A 19,265-nucleotide genomic window follows, 5' to 3' on the forward strand; every position below is an offset into this window, starting at 1 on the left:
GACATTTAAAAGGTAGAAATATTTATAAAATATCAAAGTGCACTACATCAGACACAATGGTGAAAACAGCAGAACTCCCCAAAACAAATAATGGCATGAAAAACTGGCCTTAACTTACACAAATAATAAAATATATAATATAATAATAATAAAAAAAACAAATCAGAAGAATGGTCAGCAGTGAGATAAATTTTAAAGTGCAAATCGGCCCACCGCTTAGTTGTCAGCGGCGGGACAGCTTCTAACGGCTTGGGATCGGGCTGCGTTCAAACTTGTCCGGGATTCCTGCGAAACGAGGGAAATGGCGCAGATTCCGGTCCACCCACTTTTCCAGGCTGCACTTTTTGATCTCTCCGTTAGTTCGATGGGCATAGTTTCTGAGTGGGGAGGTGGGAGAGAATCAGGAGAGAAGCTCTAATGCCAATCCTAAAGCACACCTAAGCCCAAAGAAGGAAGCCCACAGTCGTGATTGGCCTAACTTCTACCTACTCTCAAGTCTCTAATCTATCTTGACACATCTGACCCAGCATTGTGCCTCCAATGGCAGTAGAAGCCCAGTGGGGGGCAGTAGGTAAAACACCATGGCTTCTGACCTGGAGAACTGGGATTGATTCCCCACTCCTCCTCCACATGCAGCCAGCTGCGTGACCTTGGGCTACTCACAGTCCTCAGAGCTCTCTCAGCCCCACCTCCCTCACAGGGTGTCTGTTGTAGGGAGAGGGAAGGAAGGCGATTGTAAGCTGCTTCGAGATGCCTTGGGTTGTGAAAATTATTAATAAACCTTTAAAGGCACGATTTATAAAAGCAGGGTAACAGTACATAAGAATAAATGGAATAATGGAATAAATAAACTGAAATCTGTTCCACGTAATATGTTTCTGGTAAGGGCTTGTAGGAGGAGCGTGTCTCATGGCTTAAGTGCCACTCAGCCCTTAATACCCATTCAGGGTGGCTGTCCCACCCCTGAATGTCTCCTCCTCCAACCGGCTTGCCTGTCTGTCCAGCAGCCATCCAACTGCCTTCTGTCCCCCACTCCTGACCACCCCTCCTCCTTCCACTACTCCGAGGCTCGGAGGCTGCAGATCCCTGCTGCATGAAAGCTGCCCCTGCTAGTGAGTTCTATAACAGCTGCCTGCAGCCTTTCTAGATCCTGGGAGGAGGGGGAGGCCATCCGCAGAGTTCTTCCACCCCTCCCCAATCTAGTCCCCATTGTATTCCGCAATGCAACGGGCTTGGTCCCTAGTTAGATAATAACTTCATGCACACAATTGGGTGGTAGCAGAGGAATATATATAGGAATCCAGGTACAGCTTCCAAAATCAATGAGCCTCCATCACCTAAAAGAAAGCGCACCTGAACCTTATCACTACGGACTGCTGTTCTTCTCAACCATGGTGTAAGGTAATGTTCACAAGTAGTAGACAGGGCAGTGAAGCAGTCTATGTGCTGCTGTTTTGAGTCGGTTGGTCTAACAGGAGCAAGAGCGCTCAGCATGGGGGACATTTGTACGCCATCCTCTCAGCCAGGCTGAAGGAGGGGAGTTTAGGCATGCTAACATAAAGCAGCGCCTAAGATGTGGGTTAATCAGTGAAGAGAAGTAGGGAGGCGAAGACCAGTGTGTAGATAAAACAGCGGTAAACAGGATCTCCGAGCATCAGTTATTCGTTCTTGATGGTCAATATCCAGGATTTGGAGTTTAACTCAGCAAAACACTGACTCCTCATCTAGGTCTTGAAATTCTTTTGAGGGTCAATCCAATAGGCTTTGAATAGCGAACCATTTCCCCATACCAGGTAGAGATGTAGCAGCCTGCAAGCATACAAGATACCTGACTACTGGGAGGGGTAGTGAAAAGCTGGGTACAAAAAGCCCAGCTCTTCTACTTCATAGTAGAAGGCCACATCATGATGGCCTTCCAACGTTTACCGCCAGTATCTCGTCTTCAAGGGAACCTGCCTCTGCAGAAGGCAGTGCCTGTTACCATGGCTAACAGGTGCTGACAGAGGCGCCCATCTTCTGTGAACATGATTGATCTTGCTTTAAAGCCGTGTCAGCAAGTGGCCATCAAAGCTCAACACGGCAGACATCAATTATCCACTGCTGCGGGACATGAGAAATGAATGACATTAACCAAGAGATTTACTTCTATTAGAATCCAGGACAGCCCCCGGAAGCCAAAGGCTGGCTATCTTGTTCCTTGCTTGTGTGTCTTTCTGAACTGGGCAATTTGCCTCGGTGAGCATCTCAGAGCTATGTGCATGACGCTCGAACTATCCTTGGTCACCGAGGGACAAGCTCCTGGGCTCCATCCGCGGCTTGCCTTGAAGCACTTTCAGTCAACTGGGGACCGCCCCCCACTCCTGCTTCTGTTTCCTTCCACCGTGTGGGCTTCCCATCCTTGCACCGAGGGCAATGGGAGGGAGGGAGGGAGGAGGGGGTATCCTACCTCACAGTCAAGTCTGTCGGGTGTCTGTAGCTGGGCTCCGGGAAGTGGTACTCAGAAGCAACCTTGTTCATCAGCTCATGCAGTTCATTGACGGGGCCTGCAATTGGACAGAGCCAGCTGTCAACCAAGAGATACTGTGATCCAGCGTCCCTGCCTCAAGCCCTAGTAGGGGCAGAGGCGCCTCTGTCTCTTCTACACTCACTGTCCCCTTTCTTGCCCCCCCCTTGGTGCCAGCTGGCAGGAAATGGCTGCACTAGCCCCCTTCTGAAACACAGGAAGTTCAATGAACCACAGTCTTGGTCTTGTTCGGTCAAGGGAGTTCGCATGTCACTAAGAAATTACTTTAACTGACAAAGCTATACCCAGCAAGCCTTTACACCTAGGAACTCAATTTCCTTTTAGCCCTTTCTGGGATTGAGCGTCAAGGCAAGAAAGAGTTACTGCAAGTGAGAAAGGAGGGGGGGGAGCCTTTAGAATTGCACAAGGTTTTGTTTAAATGCATGCAGCTTGAAGGGAAGGGGAGAGAGGCCGAGCTTTTCAAGGACATTTCTAGGCAGCACGAGCAAGTATAAAAACAGGTGTAGAAGAGGGGGATGGAGAAGAAAACTGGCAAATAAGCTTAAGCTGAGCCAAGGCAGCCAGAAGGTGGGTGAGGGAGGCTACCTTTTCCCAAGGCTGTGAAGGTCCCTCCAACGTTAAAAAAAAAAATGTTGACGCTGCAAAACAGGCAGGGGAGAGGGTGCATTTAATAGCCTTCAGTAGGCCCCAGGCTTAAGTGATCCCATGGCATCTCCAGGCCTGAGATATGCCTCCAGCCCTGCCTCCTACACATCTCATCGTGGGCTCCGTTTACCACAAAGCAAATCTATCAGTGCCCTTTTGCAAACTTGGTCAGCCTGGTTCCACTCTGCACTGAGCTTGCACAGCCATTTAAATGGGAGCCTTCCAAAGTCCTCTGGATTACAGTGCAGGGCTTGGAGCAGTTACGCCGCTGATGACCAACGAAAGCCGATTTCTGTAACCGAGGCTTCAGAAGAGAGGGGCAAGGGAAGGAAGATATCTGCTCAGCCACACCCTCCCCTCTTTTAGCCACGAGGAGGAAAGATTTTGGTCTCAGCTGTACTGAAGACACAAATGCGCTAGAAGGTAGGATCACATGCACAGACAAACGGCAGTTAATGCACACTGGGAGAGCTGCTCCTCTAAGCTCGGCTATCTTTTCAGCATATTTCCACTGTGAACTACACAGGGCGGCGAGAACAATCCTCTGGCTTTTTGTGTACTCTTGTGCCCTGGGGGTGCCATTTCAAGGGCTCGGAAGCATTCATTGTGGCCATTATAATGGATTTACTTTTAGAAACTAGCCTGTTAAGCAGTACGTGAAACAAGATGGAAACGGGTGGGTTGCCACACCGCGTAGGCATCACGGTCACAGAGCAGCCTCCTAGCACCACCTTCTGGAGACAGCCAGCAACACAGGAAAAGAACTAGAATCATAGATTCATAGAATAATAGAGGTGGAAGGGACCTCATGGGTCATCTAGTCCAACCTCCTATAATATGCAGGACTCTCACAGCCCTATCGCTCATCCAGTGTAACCTGCCACCCCCTTGTCTACATCCCTCTTCAACTGGGGTGCCCAAAACTGAACACAGGACTCCAAGTGAGGCCCAACTGCTGTAGCACAACATCCCCCAATCCCTGCTTCATCCAGAAAGACACCACACTATATCTAAGGATCCACAGAGGTCCAGGAGAATCAACGCGCTCTCTCTCCTGGCAAAGATCCTCCACCAGGATAACTGAAACAGTCTCTAAAACCAGTTCTGAAATCAGACTGAAATGAATGTCTCATGAATGTCTCATCTAACGACATTTGGGCATGGCCTGCTGCTCAAAAAGAGGCTCTTTGTTGGCCCATAACTGGTCTAAGAGAGGTAATCACCGCCTCCTTCAAAGCAGCTGGCCCATCACCACTTCAGAAGAAGCTGCCTCATTCTGAATCAAACCACTGGCCCATCAAGGTAACTATTTGCTACCCAAGGTCTCTGGTAGAGATCTACTAACAGATCCTTTCAACAGGAGAAACCAGGAAATTAAACTGGGACCTTCTTCATGCCAAGGGGGTGCTCTGCTATGGAGTCACAGCCCCTCCCCATCTACAATCCCTTGGGCTCCACAGGGCAAACCCTCTAGCAAGATGCTACAAGCCAGGATCAAATACAGAAGCAGAATCATTTTTGTTCTAATAATATTAACACTCTCAAAGTACTCGACTGATCGAACAATGGCAATGATCTTACCTGAGGATCTGCCCTGCAGGGCCATTAGCACCTTGGCCCCCTTTGCCTCCCACGTCTCTCTCCCCACTTCTTCAAGTGCCCCTGTCCTCAACTGCCTTGTTCCTTGTCTAATGTGAGTGAAACGGATGACTGGGGCTGGCGGAGCTCAGAAGAGTCTGAGTAACGCCGTGATCGGGGAACAGGCATTTCAGGAGCAAAACAGCGTGACTGTTACTAGCCAGGCAAAGAGAAGGGCGCTCTTATCAACAACAAGAGAAAGAATGCTAACATCAGGGCGAGCCGAAAAGAAGCCTGCAAAGATAAAGGATTCGAGAAGTCAGTCACAACAACACCCCAGTGGCTTATCTAACCATTTCTCCACCTGCAAAACCTTTTTCACACAGGGGCGGGGCTCCCATCCCCACCAAAAGGTACAGTATTTGCTGGCGTATAAGACTACTTTTCCCCCCTGAAAAACATGCCTCCAAGTGGGGGGGGGGGTTGTCCTATACGCCAGGTGCACTTCAGTTGGGATAGACAGAGCTGCCCATAGTGGCCCATAGTACTGTAATGTAATGCAACAAACTCTATATTTTAAATGGAAATGTTGGGGGGTCGTCTTATATGCCCAGTCGTCTTATATGCCGGCAAATACAGTACTCCCAGCAAAATCAGCCATGGTGCACCAGGACGTCCTCTGCGCAAGCCTCATCAACACAAGACAGAAACTGTGAAAGGGCATGTCTTATACAATCCAAACCAGCAGGGTCGTACAACTCAGTGTTATCCATTGAGACTGGCAGGGGTAACTCCCAAAGGTCTCAGGCAGAGGCCATTCCCAATGGTTACTGGCTTACAGCCTTTCTTAAATGAAGTCACAAAGGATTTAGGGGCCCTTCTGGAGGCAAAGATGTGATCTACCATTCCCTTGTCCCCTATCTAGGCTCCAGGGTAAATTACTGGGAAAGCCAGGTCTTCCCCTATTTCCCTTTCTATGTATCTGGCCAAATTCGACCTTTTTGAGATCAACATCCATGCTACAGGCAAGCTTCCCAGAGAAAGCTCTAAGGATGTGCCAAGGTTCTGAACCGGCCCTCTGCCTATTTGAAAGGCAGCCCAGAAAAACAGAGCCCTAAATACATTTCTGGTTCTACCTCAACTCGCATGCTGGGAACAGCCCAGCAGTTGAGCACCTGTTAGAACAGCACACAGGGAGACGCAGATTGCATGCAACTACATGGAAGTTTCCCCTTAAAGCTCTTCTTCAGGACCATTTCACTTGGTACCCACAAGCAGGCCTCCACCCAGACAACCCAGCGCCTGGCAGCACTGTCAGGGCCAGTGGTGTGACAGAAGTCAACAGGCATGGCTTGTGCTTGACACCATCCGCTCCCACACCAGCACTGTCACAAGCCAAGTCCAAGGTAAATTCCAGAGATGATGGCAGAACACCTGGAACTTGCCTTGCTTCAGGCACAACCCTCATTGCCCCCGCTTTTTTGCCAATGCCTCAACATCTTCACAGGCAGATCAATTATTTTTTTCAGCCTAAGAAGATTGCCTACCCCCATGGCTAAAATGTAGAAACGAGAAAACAGACCATCAGAGGAATGGGAAGGCGACTGTAAGCCGCTTTGAGCCTCCTTTGGGTAGGGAAAAGCAGCATATAAAAACCAACTCTTCTTCTTCTTCTTTTTCTTTAGGAGAAGTGGCCTTTGCATTCTGGGAAAATCAGAACGGACCAAACGGCCAGCTGGAACAAACCCTGCTCAAGGAAAAATTGTGTCCCACCAATCCACCCCCCTCCTTTCCCCACAACTAACTCCCATAATGCATAGTGCATGTCTCATAAGCAAAAAGCTGCCATTTTCTAGACAGGAGCTATAAGCAAATAGATAACCAAGTGTATTCAAGTCAAGCAATCATGTTTGAAAACATGGGTACAGCAGCTAGAGTGCAGAACCTAGGAGACCAAGAAAGCCTAAAAAGGACTCTTGAGCAGTCATCATTTTGTGATGACACAGGGTTGATGTGAGATTGAGGAAGCCTCCTGGAAAATCACCCTGAACTCTTTTAAGAAAGGTGAGGTCTTATTGGGACAAATAGAAGGAAGGAAGGCTCATGTTCGCTAGCCAATCGGTCCTCGAAAAAGATATGCAATTACTTTGGGAACAAAACTTTACCATGAAAGAAAAATATCAGACCAAATACCAAGCAATTTGATCTTTGGTCTGGCGGGGGGGAAAGGGCCAGAGGGAGAACCTTACCTGGGGGAAGAGGTGCTCTGTGATTATGACATGCCCTAGCAGAGGCAGGAGGAAAGCCACAGGAGGCTCTTTCTCAATTTACCTACCTTTTTTGAATACATGGATGGCTTCGCTGACTCATCTTTTGGCTTTTAGCCTTTGGCTTACCTATGATGCTACTATTTTTAGCGTGGGCAAGTACATCTTCGACATATTTCTTCTTGCTCCTCCAGAGTTCTTCCTCTGAGATGCATATTAGCCGTCTACAAGGGGAAAAGATAGCAAGTCATCCCTACCTAGCTGGTGGTGTGAAAAAAGCAAATAACTGAGACAATTAGACAAAAGAAAACTATGGCCTTACTGCTGTTTGTGGAGCCCTGCAATTAATTCCCTGCTTGGGAGCCTGCACTTCCAAGGTTTAGATTATCAAAAGTCTCCTACCTTTTTAAGAACTAAAGCCAAGCCATCGCACGTGATGCTTGATGAAAATCTGTTGAACAATGTTTTGAAATGTTGGATGGAATGAGGCCATTTGCCACCCCGTTTTCAGAATCTGAAGTTCATGAATTCCAGTTTTTTTCCCCTCACAAGAGTGGCACAAACTTTTTTCCTCAATCAGTCCACAAGATAGTGAGAACCTATTAACAGAAGCCGTTTATTGGTTATCAAGTCACTTTCAAATCTTGTTTGACAGCCTAGCTGGGCCATCTCTACTGGGTATCTGTTGTGAAGAAAGGAAGGGAAGGTGCTTGTAAGCTACTTTGAGTGTCCTTCAGGTAATAAAAAGCAGGGTACGAAAAACCAGCTCTACTTCTTGCATATCCATCACCTGAAGACAGCAGCTATCACATCCTAGCCGAATAGCTGAATGTGTCAAGCTCTTAGCTCTGTTTCAGAGCATCCCACATAATGGGACTTTTTACTAGATCCACTGGTGTTCTCAGTGTCAAAAGGCTATACTGGTCAGGATGGGAGACCATTCAGTAGGTCAGGAAATTCACTAACATCTTCAAAATTTGCCAGGTAATCTCTGCCAGGTGCATCAGCAAGCCCTCTGGGAAACAGGGGGGGGGATGACAGGAGCAGTGCCTCGTACATCCCAGCAAAGAGCAGCAGGTGGAACTGTGCCCCTCAACTTTGGACAAGCAGCCCTTTTTTGGGTGGGATGCCAGATTAGCCTAATTACTGGGCCCCCACTCCAGTGCAAAAGAATGCCCTTGGACTACATGAAGGAGTAGTATCAGCAGGCTTAAGAGTTGATACTGAAGAAAGGTACTTAAGGTCTTTGTATGGAGGAACTTTACCCAAGTCCTAATACAGCAGGGGGAAGAGGAATAGGCATCCCAGTGCTGGAGGATCATGCTTAATCTAGATGAACATGCAGTTATATTCAGCAGACACAGATAGAAAAATACTGGACAATATAGACAAAATCAAATTTCGCAGTGCAGAGGGATATGTGGATGCCCACACCTCCCCATGTGCATCCAGTGACATTTTCCATACAACTGCCACTGGTAGTTTTTCTGCCATGATTATTGTTCTAAAATATCTACGGTAAGTATACTGCTATACAGTGATACACCAACAGCTGTTGTTATTTAAAAAAAAAACTCATTAAAAAGCCCTCTGGCAGCACTGGGAGGTGAGATAGGGTATGAGATAATGGGGAGGGAAAACAAGAGAATCACCCACTGTAGATGTTCTCTTGCTGCTACAAATGCAGAAACATTACTTTACCTAGCAGTGATAATGGGGTTGGGATTCCCCCATGCAGAAGCAACCAAACAGCCGACATGGACTTTTGTCCCGGCAGACCCAGCTGGGACTAGACTCCCCAGAGAGACAACCTAAGGGTACAACAGGTATATGGAGACAGCTGCTCTAAGAGCCTTCCTAGGAGCTACCACAGAGTCAGAACAACCACCTGGAGGTGACTGCCAAAACCCAGATGTGCTAACAATGCCATGTGGCAACACTGAAATTAAGAGGCACTCTGCTGGCAAAGGAGAAAGTAGGCCCTGGCAACTGAGGCAAAAGGTGGCTAGAAATCTGGGGAGGGAGAATTGGTAGTGGTGCCAGGCTACTGTGTGCTTTCAGCACTACTATGGAAGATGTGCCATAGTCATTGGTGGCTTCCATACCAAATTTAGGGGCAGGTAAGGACACTGGGACACCAGGTCAAAGGGAAATCCCTGTGGGAAGGAAAAGCAGTACCCCTGCCAAAATCAGGGTAAAGGATGACTTGCAGCTGCCAAATCTTCATGGCCCACAAAAGAGAAATGCCTAGACATTTGGCAGAAGGCCAGAGATCTACCTAGCGTTGTGTACTCTTCATGAATAGTCCTTCTCTGTGGAATCCATGAGGCCATCTGTGTTGGGTGGTTCCCGCTGCTGTTGCTAGGGAGACAGGAACAAATCTTCCCCTTCCTATTTCCCTAGCTGGAACCACCCCTCCTACTTCAGTTTTGAAAGTTCCACAGTAAACAAAAATTGAGGACAAACAACAAATGCCCTCACCACAAGGACTAACAAACGATAACCACTCAATATGAAACTTCAGGAGAGACAGGTGAAAGGAAGAGGAAGAAAGTCACCTAATTCATACCCCTTCCATTATTTTAATTTTGTTTTGTTTCTGGAAGCTCAGCTGTGCTAAAGACAGACAACACACCAGGTGGGCCACACAGCTTCATCAATTCCATGGAGAAGGACCATTCATGGAGAGTACACAATGGTAATTCTCTTGAGGAGTCCATGAGGCCATCTGTGTTGGGACTTAACAAAGCAGTCACAGAGTCATGGGTGGGAAACTGCATCTATCCCTACCACCTGCTGGAGAACTCTCCTTCCAAATGCCTCATCAACTTAACTGAGCAAATTTAACTTACAGTGTTTGACAAAGGTCAATACTGATAACAATGTAGGGGCCTTACAAATTTCCCTTACTGAGGGAGAACTAGAAAGAGTCACATAAGTGGCCATGCACCATACCGAGTGTGCCTTGATACTGTCTGGCACTAGCAAACTTTGAACCTTATAGGCCTCCGCAATGCATGACCGTAGAGATTCTTTGACATTCTTTGACATCTTTTCCCTTTTGCTTGGGGGTGTCAGACCTCTGAAAAGGTCCTGTCCTAATTAGGTAGGCCTTAAGAGTTCTCCTAATGTCTAACTGGTGTCATGCAACCTTTCGGATGCTTGGGAGATGGACAGAAAAAAGTAGATTAATCTGCAACCTTTGAAAGGCTGAGTTAACCTTAGGACAAAAAGATGGATCCAACCAGAGCACTACCTTATCCTAAGTGATAGCATCTCCAATTCTGAGACCCTTCTGGCTGATGGCCACTAAAAAGGTGGCTTTCATTCTAAGATGGTTAAGGGAAATCTCCCCAATCAACTCGAAAGGCTTTTTCATTAGCGTGGCTAACACTGTATGTAGACTCCACACTGGGAATCTGTGTACCTGTGGAGAAGAAATGACAGTCGCACCTCTAAGGAACCTCATGACATGCTGATTCCTGGATAAATGAATCCCCTTGACTGGTGGGATAACTGTAGCCGAAGCTGTTGACGACTTCAGACCTCTGTCCAGTCCTTCCAGGAGGAAAGCTAGCACGTCCCTAACAAATGGGCTTAAGTAGTCTAATGGTGAAGGCCTTCCATGCGCAATTATATTTGCACATTGTGAACGCCCTCCTAGATGCCAAAACTGTGTAAGCTAAACCCTCCTTGATCAGTGTATCCTGTTCAACCACCAGGCTGTCAAGGTTGTGGTACCAAATTGGTCCCTGGTGAACTAGATCTGCTATCACTAGCAGGGTGAGATGCTGTCCCTCCGTGCAAGATGGTCAAAAACCAAGGTCTCCTGTGTCACCTGCACTTCCTGTTGTTGAATTTTCCTACCTTTGGCAGGATGGGATATGGAGGGAAGGCATGTAGAAGGCCACAGTCAGTACATTCTCTACCTGAGCCCAGTCCGCTGATCCTGTTGCCTCTCCTATGGAGGGTCACTTCTACCTCTAAATCAGACCCAGAGAGGAGACTATTGTCCGCTTGCTCTGCCGCCATTGCAGCACTCTCCCTGAAAAATCTCTTCCCCTGCAAGTGCATCCAAGACTCTCTCTCCAATCCATACAAAAGCAGATGGGGGGGGGGGAGAAGGGAGTGAAATCAGAAGCAAGCAGCAGAGCTAGACGAACAGAGATCAAAAGAGAGAGAAAAACAATAGGAATAAAGCTTGAGAAGGCTAAAACTAGATCAAACAAAGAGGTTGAAAGCACAGCTCAACCTCTCTCTTTCAGAGGTAGGAGAAAGGGGCAGTTCCAGCTATGGAGACAGGAAGGGGAAGGGGAAGACGATTTGTACCTGCCTCCCTAGCAAGAGCAATGAGAACCACCCGACAGATGGCCTCATGGATTCCTCGGGAGAAGTGGTAACTCATCTCTTCCCAAAGGGGGCAGAGCTTAGGCACTCATCAGGGTATGGCTGAGGGCTGTGCCTTCTGAAGCCCTGCAAAAGGCTATTATAAAGAGAATTAGAAAAATCTAAATAGAGTTCAATTAGCCTGCCTGACCAGCTGGCCTCTCAGAAGGGTCCTCCTGCCCATTTGAACGTGGAACATCCAATTCAGAAATCAGCCATGTACTTGCTACCGTCTAGTGCTGCCTTTCTCAACTTTTTTACTGCTGAGAAATCCCAGAAGTGGCACGATCATGCAGAATATGGAAAGCATAGCTGTGTACATGCCCACCCGGGGTCCCTCCCCAGCCTCTCCAGGCCCATCATTGACCACTTTGGGAGGGTGTGGGTGGGTGAACATGACCATCCATGGCCATATCACCTGATCAATGTTTAACAATTTTTTAAAAAATATATTAAAAATTAATTAATTCCCACCCACTCGGGAAACCCTTCCAGGAAATGCTAGTTGAGAAAGTGAACTAGTGGAAAGCACAGAAGTACAAGACAAGACAAATCAGGCCACATCAGATTTTAGGAGCGGTCATTTAAATAAAGAGAGTCTCAGAAGAGACCGAAACTTCAAAGAAAACCACTAACTCCCTGAGACTCATCTGTGCAATTGCACAGCTGCATGCCACGAGCAGAGAGCAGGAAAAGAAAAGAATGTAGCCCCACCAGGCCACAATTTACTTAGGAAACCAAGCCAAGCTGCATGTAATAGAGGAAGGCTTTCTAACCTCCTGGAATCATCAGGGCTGAGGTCTTCAGGTTCTTTGGGGCTGGGGTTTTCGGGCTCTTCAGTGCCAGGGTCTTCTACGTGGTCCTTGTTTGGGGCAGCGATGGGATGTTCTGTTGCAACCTCAGCGGCAGAGTACGATTCTCCCTGAGTCTCACACGGTGGGCCAGCTGTGCTCTCTCCTACTACCCCACATTGCTGTACGAAAGCCTGTTCCTCAGAGGGCCTGTCAGTCGCCACACTAGCAGATTCACACTCGGCCATTAACTGGCTCACAGCGGGTGTCTCCTCTTCTACCGTCCGAGCAGCTTCCTTATCCGCTATCCCAGATCCGCTAACCTCTTTCTGGAGGCTAAAAAAACCTGCCTCAATTGACCCTGCATCTTGCAGCCCACCTGGACTCCAGCTCAGACCTGTTTGGCTTTGAGAATCGACATCTGCATGGCTTCCTTCCCCTGGATTTGCAGGGGCACAGCTGTGAGGAAGATCACTGCTAGAGGGGACTGAAAGGCCATTCGGAGGGAGAGGCTCTGCACTCACCCTTGGGGCCGGAGGAACATTCTGATGCAGAGTGATTTGTAAGGACGCCTCGGCAAACCCACTGCCCACACCTTCTACACTGAACCCATCACTTGTGTCATCTGCCAAAAGCCTATCCTCATCTTCAAGGGTACCCCAGAAGGGGGAGTCAGGGGATTCCCCATCGTCGTATTCCAGTAAGGTGGCGTCCAGGTCGCTGTCATCGTAAACCTGGGAACCTGCTATTCTGTCGCTTGGAGATGACAGGAAGGGTGAGCTGCACCGCTGTTTCTTAACTTCAGGTTGCAAGACTTGTTCCCCCTCTTGGAAGTCGTCAAAGGGCCTCTTGCTCCTGGAAACTAAATCATTTAAAATAGTGACTTTAACTTCATGATAGAGACCAGAATGGCAGGAGCGGAAATACCTGCTTGCCATGTTTCTTCCCTCACTTCTGCACTTTCTAAATGACCCCTCTGCTAGAGATCCTACACTCAGCTTTTGCTTCTGCCAAAGGTGCTTTCAGCGGCCTGTAAAAAGAAAGCAGAAGAAGCTACTGAAGAAGTCTTAACACACAAAGCTCTCTTCCCGCTTCTGTTAATCATACCCGCATCTAAGAGACTCGTCTCACCATTTTTCCCCCTCCTCTTTTTCCTCCAAAGTCTGAACTTACCTGAAAGTAAAACCAATTAGACTAATTTCTAGGAAACACAGTGAGGAAGGACGGAGCAGTCAGGAAAAAAAATGCCCACCAAAATGCCTCAAACCCAAGAATTTGCTGTGTGGTAATGTGAAAAGGGTATGAGCTGTTCCAAAACTTGATCTTGTGGAATTAAGCTTCAGGAACAGGAATGGCTAAGGAGCCTGTCTGAATCTTCTGCCACCCTCAGAGTTGATGCCATGTCCTACAGCCGATGCAACAAGGAGCCTTGGGGCACTGCAGCAATTTTATTTTGGCAGCTTTTGTGAGCTGGAGCCCAAGGGCTGCAGTTCCCTGCCCCAGACTCTCTAGCCTTCCATTCTGTAGCAGGAGTCACTGTAATTTGCCAGCTTCTTAGAAGAGCCTCAATGAAAATTGCTAAACACCGTGCAAATTTTAGGCAGCAACCTCTAGCACACTTACCAGGAAACAAGGCGTGCCAAGCAAAGATGACAAATAGTGACAGAAAGCAGCCAGAGATGTTTACATAACATCTCCAAACAGAAAATGAGAAATATGCTGTTCTTTGTCAACACAGCACCAAATACCCTTATAATATTCTTCTGTATTTATAACAAGCCATTCTCAGACTCTTCTCTAGATGTTTGCATATCTCACCTACTTCCGCAGAAGCAAGTAACAGAACCAAGCTCACATGACGTCACCATCAGACACTGCAGAATCCAGGAGCTCCAATTTGATTTTTTAAAAACTTGATCCAAATACTAGCTCTCCCTTTGAATAGTTTCAAGAATTAGGGGAATCTGGTATATACTTGATACCCAGAGAACCTTTTCATTGGCAGGTGTTCCTTTCCTGGTTCTGTAGGCTTATCACAGTGAAGAAACAACTTTTAGCCCAATCTTTCTCTGGTCTGGCAATATAAAAGCCTCAGAGATGCTTGTCACAATGGGATGGTACTGGCTATACATGGAAGAAGACCAGTCCATAGGAATTATCAATCCTCCTATTAAGATTTTTTTTAAACTAATCAAGAGCCTCCAAAGCAGTCCAATGCGCCAGGAAAAAATGCTACTGTGAGACCACAGGAAATACTTGGTGAAATCTTTTAATATGCTATAATAAAATGTAGCTTGACCAGTGTTTCACAGGGACCAGAAGACCTGCAGCAGCCATTAGCTACCAGCGAGAGAGTCATGTATGCTGCCACATGGAAGATAAGGGAACCAAAAGGAGTCTATTGCAGTTTGCCTTCAAGGATGAAATGTTGCAGATCTAGGAATGTGCACATCTCAAGAAGTATCACTGGGAGGGGCATTCTGAGAAGATTGTTCTAGTACTCTACAACAATACCTTCTTGTGAGAGAGGTAACCCAGCCATCAGGATGGGGTCAGAGCAATTGCCCTGAGACCCTGGCCAATCCAAAGGTGTCAAGGTACCTAATGATGATGCATGGACCAATGGAAATGTGCAAACTCTAAACTGACAAGATGGGAAAGTTATAAAAGATCTGTGCTTGCCTTGCTGGGATGTAAATCTGTATTATAATGTACTGTTGATCTCCCTATTTTGCGCAAAATACATTTTATTTTTTGCTTAATCTGATTTTTTGGATTATTGGTTTTATTGATTTTGCTGAATCTTGCTCACACACAAGGGGGAAGGTTCATTCTACTACATTTATCAATCGGCTGCCTACTCTTCCACATTCCACCCCCCTTTGTCAAATCGGCAGGATGCTACAAAGAACAGAGCTAGTGTCACCCTAACATTTCACATACATGCACATGATAATGCATAAAACAAGGGGTTCTCTTCTTACACCCCATTCTGTAGGTTTCAAAAAATGTAGACTTCAAAGCTGCACTGAATTATTCCTTAGGCACAAATGGAGTCCTAACTCAAACGGCTCCCTACTGTGTGAAAATGTGGGTCAAAAAGTGCTAAATAGTTTACTCAGTATCTGTGGAATAAACTAGATTATGGGATAGACTATTTTCCAGGGCTTTAGTCTTCAATGGAGAACATTTTCCATTTTTAAATTTCATAAAGTTAATCATTAATGAATGGACGCTATCGTCAATGCAATGTGAGGAAAAATCTGCAGCTTCAAAGTTAGAAGGAAATCCAAGTCGTGGGTTGATCTTATTGGCTCTGCAAGTCCAACCAGAATCAAAGCTAAAATTCTGACTTGCATGCCTCTTTCTCACCTGACCTAATCACCAATGTGACATGGAACTAACAAGCAAGATATGCCACTAACATCATGCTCTACTAAGGCCAATGGAAACTGTTCCAATTCAAATTTTTCCAGAAAGCCCACATCACTGGAACCAGCAAAGTACCTACTTTCCTTAATAACATGGAGTTATAAGAAAAATCTCATTAAAACAAAAAAAAGGGAGAATACCAAGCAACAAAATGAAAAAGATCTCTCTGACTCCAATCTGTCATGCTTGCTTCATTAACTTTAGACAGTGGAAACTGTGACACCTTCAGCCCTGCAGCTGAGGAAAGGGAATGCATGGCACCGTAGTCAGCTGCAGATTGATATTTGCATGCAGCCGAGACAATGACCACACAGGAAGCAGTTTCAGATGTGCCTAAAAGAAGAGAGGAGTGATCTCAAGGTTATGTTCCACTTTTCCCCTTTAAAGTTGAGTTTAAAGCCCTTCTGGCCACAGCAAGCAAAAACAGCTGGGTTTGAAAAGGGATATATGCTTAATGTACTCTCTTTGGAGTACATTACCTGCCAAATTCTTCCTCCATGTTTCTCTGGAGCACTTTCATGTTGGGCTATACCTTGGATGGAATGGGCTTCTATCCCTCCTACCCAGCAGAAGACTACGGAAGCATTACGATATCTCTGCCTACCCAAATCTTGCTGTGTACAAACAGAACTGCAAGTGATTGTGCAGGAGGATTGGGGGGGGGGGGAGAAAGATAAAGCCTTTGGGACTGTTTGATCCCACTTACTTTTAATGCAGGTAGATTCAGGTGCATAGCCGTATTGGTCTGAAGTTGCAGAGCAAAATTTGAGTCCAATGGCACCTTTAAGACCAACAAAGTTTTATTCTAGGGTGTGAGCTTTTGTGTGCGTGCACACTTCCTCAGGCAATGAACTAGGGACCATCATATCACAATGCAGATATAAGGGCAGAAAAAAATTCCTGCAAATTTACTCTGTCCCTAAATCTGCTGTGATTATTCCTATTCCATTGCCTATGCATGTACATGAACACTCACACCTAGAATAAAACTTTGTTGGTCTTAAAGGTGCCACTGGTCTCAAATTTTAATGCAGGCTTCATTGTGGCTTTGCTGTTAGGCTCTTATCTGCCCAAGTGTGTGTGGGAGTATCTCAGCTCTTCCCTCCTTTAACTGTTGGCACCAAGCCACGCAGTCCCCCTCAAAACTAGTCGTATGAAGCCGAGGGTGGGGGAAGATTCATGTTTTTCACCTCAAGGACTTTCCCCAATTTTTCGAACGTAACATATGGAACATTTAAAGGTAAAGGTAAAGGTATCCCCTGTGCAAGCACCGAGTCATGTCTGACCCTTGGGGTGACGCCCTCCAGCGTTTTCATGGCAGACTCAATACGGGGTGGTTTGCCAGTGCCTTCCCCAGTCATTACCGTTTACCCCCCAGCAAGCAAGCTGGGTACTCATTTTACCGACCTCGGAAGGATGGAAGGCTGAGTCAACCTTGAGCCGGCTGCTGGGATTGAACTCCCAGCCTCATGGGCAAAGCTTTCAGACGGCTGCCTTACCACTCTGCGCCACAAGAGGCTCATCTCATTTAGGGGAATGCTAAAATAAAAGTCATATAAAATATTTACTCCCTTTGAATGTATGAAATGCTTCTTAAGGGAAGGTTTTTCATACTCAAGATATAAAGCATTGAATAAACCTTGAAATGTAGATGCTCTATAACAGGGGTAGTCAAACTGCGGCCCTCCAGATGTCCATGGACTACAATTCCCAGGAGCCCCCTGCCAGCATTCGCTGGCAGGGGGCTCCTGGGAATTGTAGTCCATGGACATCTGGAGGGCCGCAGTTTGACTACCCCTGCTCTATAAGGAAAGGCTAAGGGATTTGGGAATGTTCAGCCTGTAGAAGAGGAGGCTGAGAGGGAACATGATTGCTGTCTTTAAGTTTTTGAAAGGTTGTCACATGGAGATGGTCAGGGAGCAGTTTCTGTTAGCAGCAAAGGATAAGACTGCAGTAATGGCTTTATCTGCATGTAATAGCAAGATTTGGTACTGGCAAGAGGGGGAAATTTCCATAGTCATAGTTCAGTAGTGGAACAGGGTGCCTAAGGATGTGGTGAGGGGCAGGGGTAGTCAACCCGTGGTCCTCCAGATGTGCATGGACTACAATTCCCATGAACCCCTGCCAGCGTTTGCTGGCAGGGACTCATGGGAATTGTAGTCCATGAACATCTGGAGGACCACGGGTTGACTACCCCTGGTAAGGGGGACCTCACTGGTTGTCTTTAAGCAGCAGCTGGAGAGGCTTTAGTCTTCAATGGAGAACATTTTCCATTTTTAAATTTCATAAAGTTAATCATTAATGAATGGACGCTATCGTCAATGCAATGTGAGGGAAAATCTGCAGCTTCAAAGTTAGAAGGAAATCCAAGTCGTGGGTTGATCTTATTGGCTCTGCAAGTCCAACCAAAATCAAAGCTAAAATTCTGACTTGCATGCCTCTTTCTCACCTGACCTAATCACCAATGTGACATGGAACTAACAAGCAAGATAAGCCACTAACATCATGCTCTACTAAGGCCAATGGAAACTGTTCCAATTCAAATTTTTCCAGAAAGCCCACATCACTGGAACCAGCAAAGTACCTACTTTCCTTAATAACATGGAGTTATAAGAAAAATCTCATTAAAACAAAAAAAAGGGAGAATACCAAGCAACAAAATGAAAAAGATCTCTCTGACTCCAATCGCTTGCTTCATTAACTTTAGACAGTGGAAACTGTGACACCTTCAGCCCTGCAGCTGAGGAAAGGGAATGCATGGCACCGTAGTCAGCTGCAGATTGATATTTGCATGCAGCCTAGACAATGACCACACAGGAAGCAGTTTCAGATGTGCCTAAAAGAAGAGAGGAGTGATCTCAAGGTTATGTTCCACTTTTCCCCTTTAAAGTTGAGTTTAAAGCCCTTCTGGCCAGAGCAAGCAAAAACAGCTGGGTTTGAAAAGGGATATATGCTTAATGTACTCACTTTGGAGGCCTACCTGCCAAATTCTTCCTCCATGTTTCTCTGGAGCACTTTCATGTTGGGCTATACCTTGGATGGAATGGGCTTCTATCCCTCCTACCCAGCAGAAGACTACGGAAGCATTACGATATCTCTGCCTACCCAAATCTTGCTGTGTACAAACAGAACTGCAAGTGATTGTGCAGGAGGATTGGGGGGGGGGAGAAAGATAAAGCCTTTGGGACTGTTTGATCCCACTTACTTTTAATGCAGGTAGATTCAGGTGCATAGCCGTATTGGTCTGAAGTTGCAGAGCAAAATTTGAGTCCAATGGCACCTTTAAGACCAACAAAGTTTTATTCTAGGGTGTGAGCTTTTGTGCGCGTGCACACTTCCTCAATCAACTAGGGACCATCATATCACAGTGCAGATATAAGGGCAGAAAAAGTCCCTAAACATTTACTCTGTCAAATCTGCTCTGTGATAATTCCTATTTCATTGCTTGAGGAAGTATGCATGCATATGAACCCTCACACCTAGAATACAACTCTGTTGGTCTTAAAGGTGCCATTGGTCTCAAATTTTAATGCAGGCTGCATTCTGGCTTTGCTGTTAGGCTCTTATCTGCCCAAATGTGTGTGGGAGTATCTCAGCTCTTCCCTCCTTTAACTGTTGGCACCAAGCCATGCAGTCCCCCTC

The 19,265-nt window shown here is 46.5% G+C and overlaps 1 protein-coding gene across 2 annotated transcripts in view; it reads right to left on the bottom strand.

The window, feature by feature from the left end:
• S100PBP (S100P binding protein) overlaps window positions 1–19,265 on the bottom strand; it is a 21,864-nt gene continuing 2,599 nt past the window's right edge. Inside the window, exons 2-5 of one of the 2 annotated variants that reach the window (XM_077337375.1) lie at window positions 12,177–13,221; window positions 7,144–7,238; window positions 2,447–2,543; window positions 1–377 (exon numbers count right to left, since the gene is read on the bottom strand). In XM_077337375.1, the coding sequence (XP_077193490.1) occupies window positions 242–377; window positions 2,447–2,543; window positions 7,144–7,238; window positions 12,177–13,129 (1,281 nt within the window). In that variant the 5' untranslated portion in view covers window positions 13,130–13,221 and the 3' untranslated portion in view covers window positions 1–241. Of the gene's footprint in view, window positions 378–2,446; window positions 2,544–7,143; window positions 7,239–12,176; window positions 17,278–19,265 lie in introns of those variants that run through there. The other variant, XM_077337376.1, reaches the window with a different exon arrangement.

The sequence above is a fragment of the Paroedura picta genome, chromosome 5 (assembly GCF_049243985.1).
Source record: "Paroedura picta isolate Pp20150507F chromosome 5, Ppicta_v3.0, whole genome shotgun sequence".
In the NCBI taxonomy this organism is placed as follows: Eukaryota; Metazoa; Chordata; class Lepidosauria; order Squamata; family Gekkonidae; genus Paroedura; species Paroedura picta.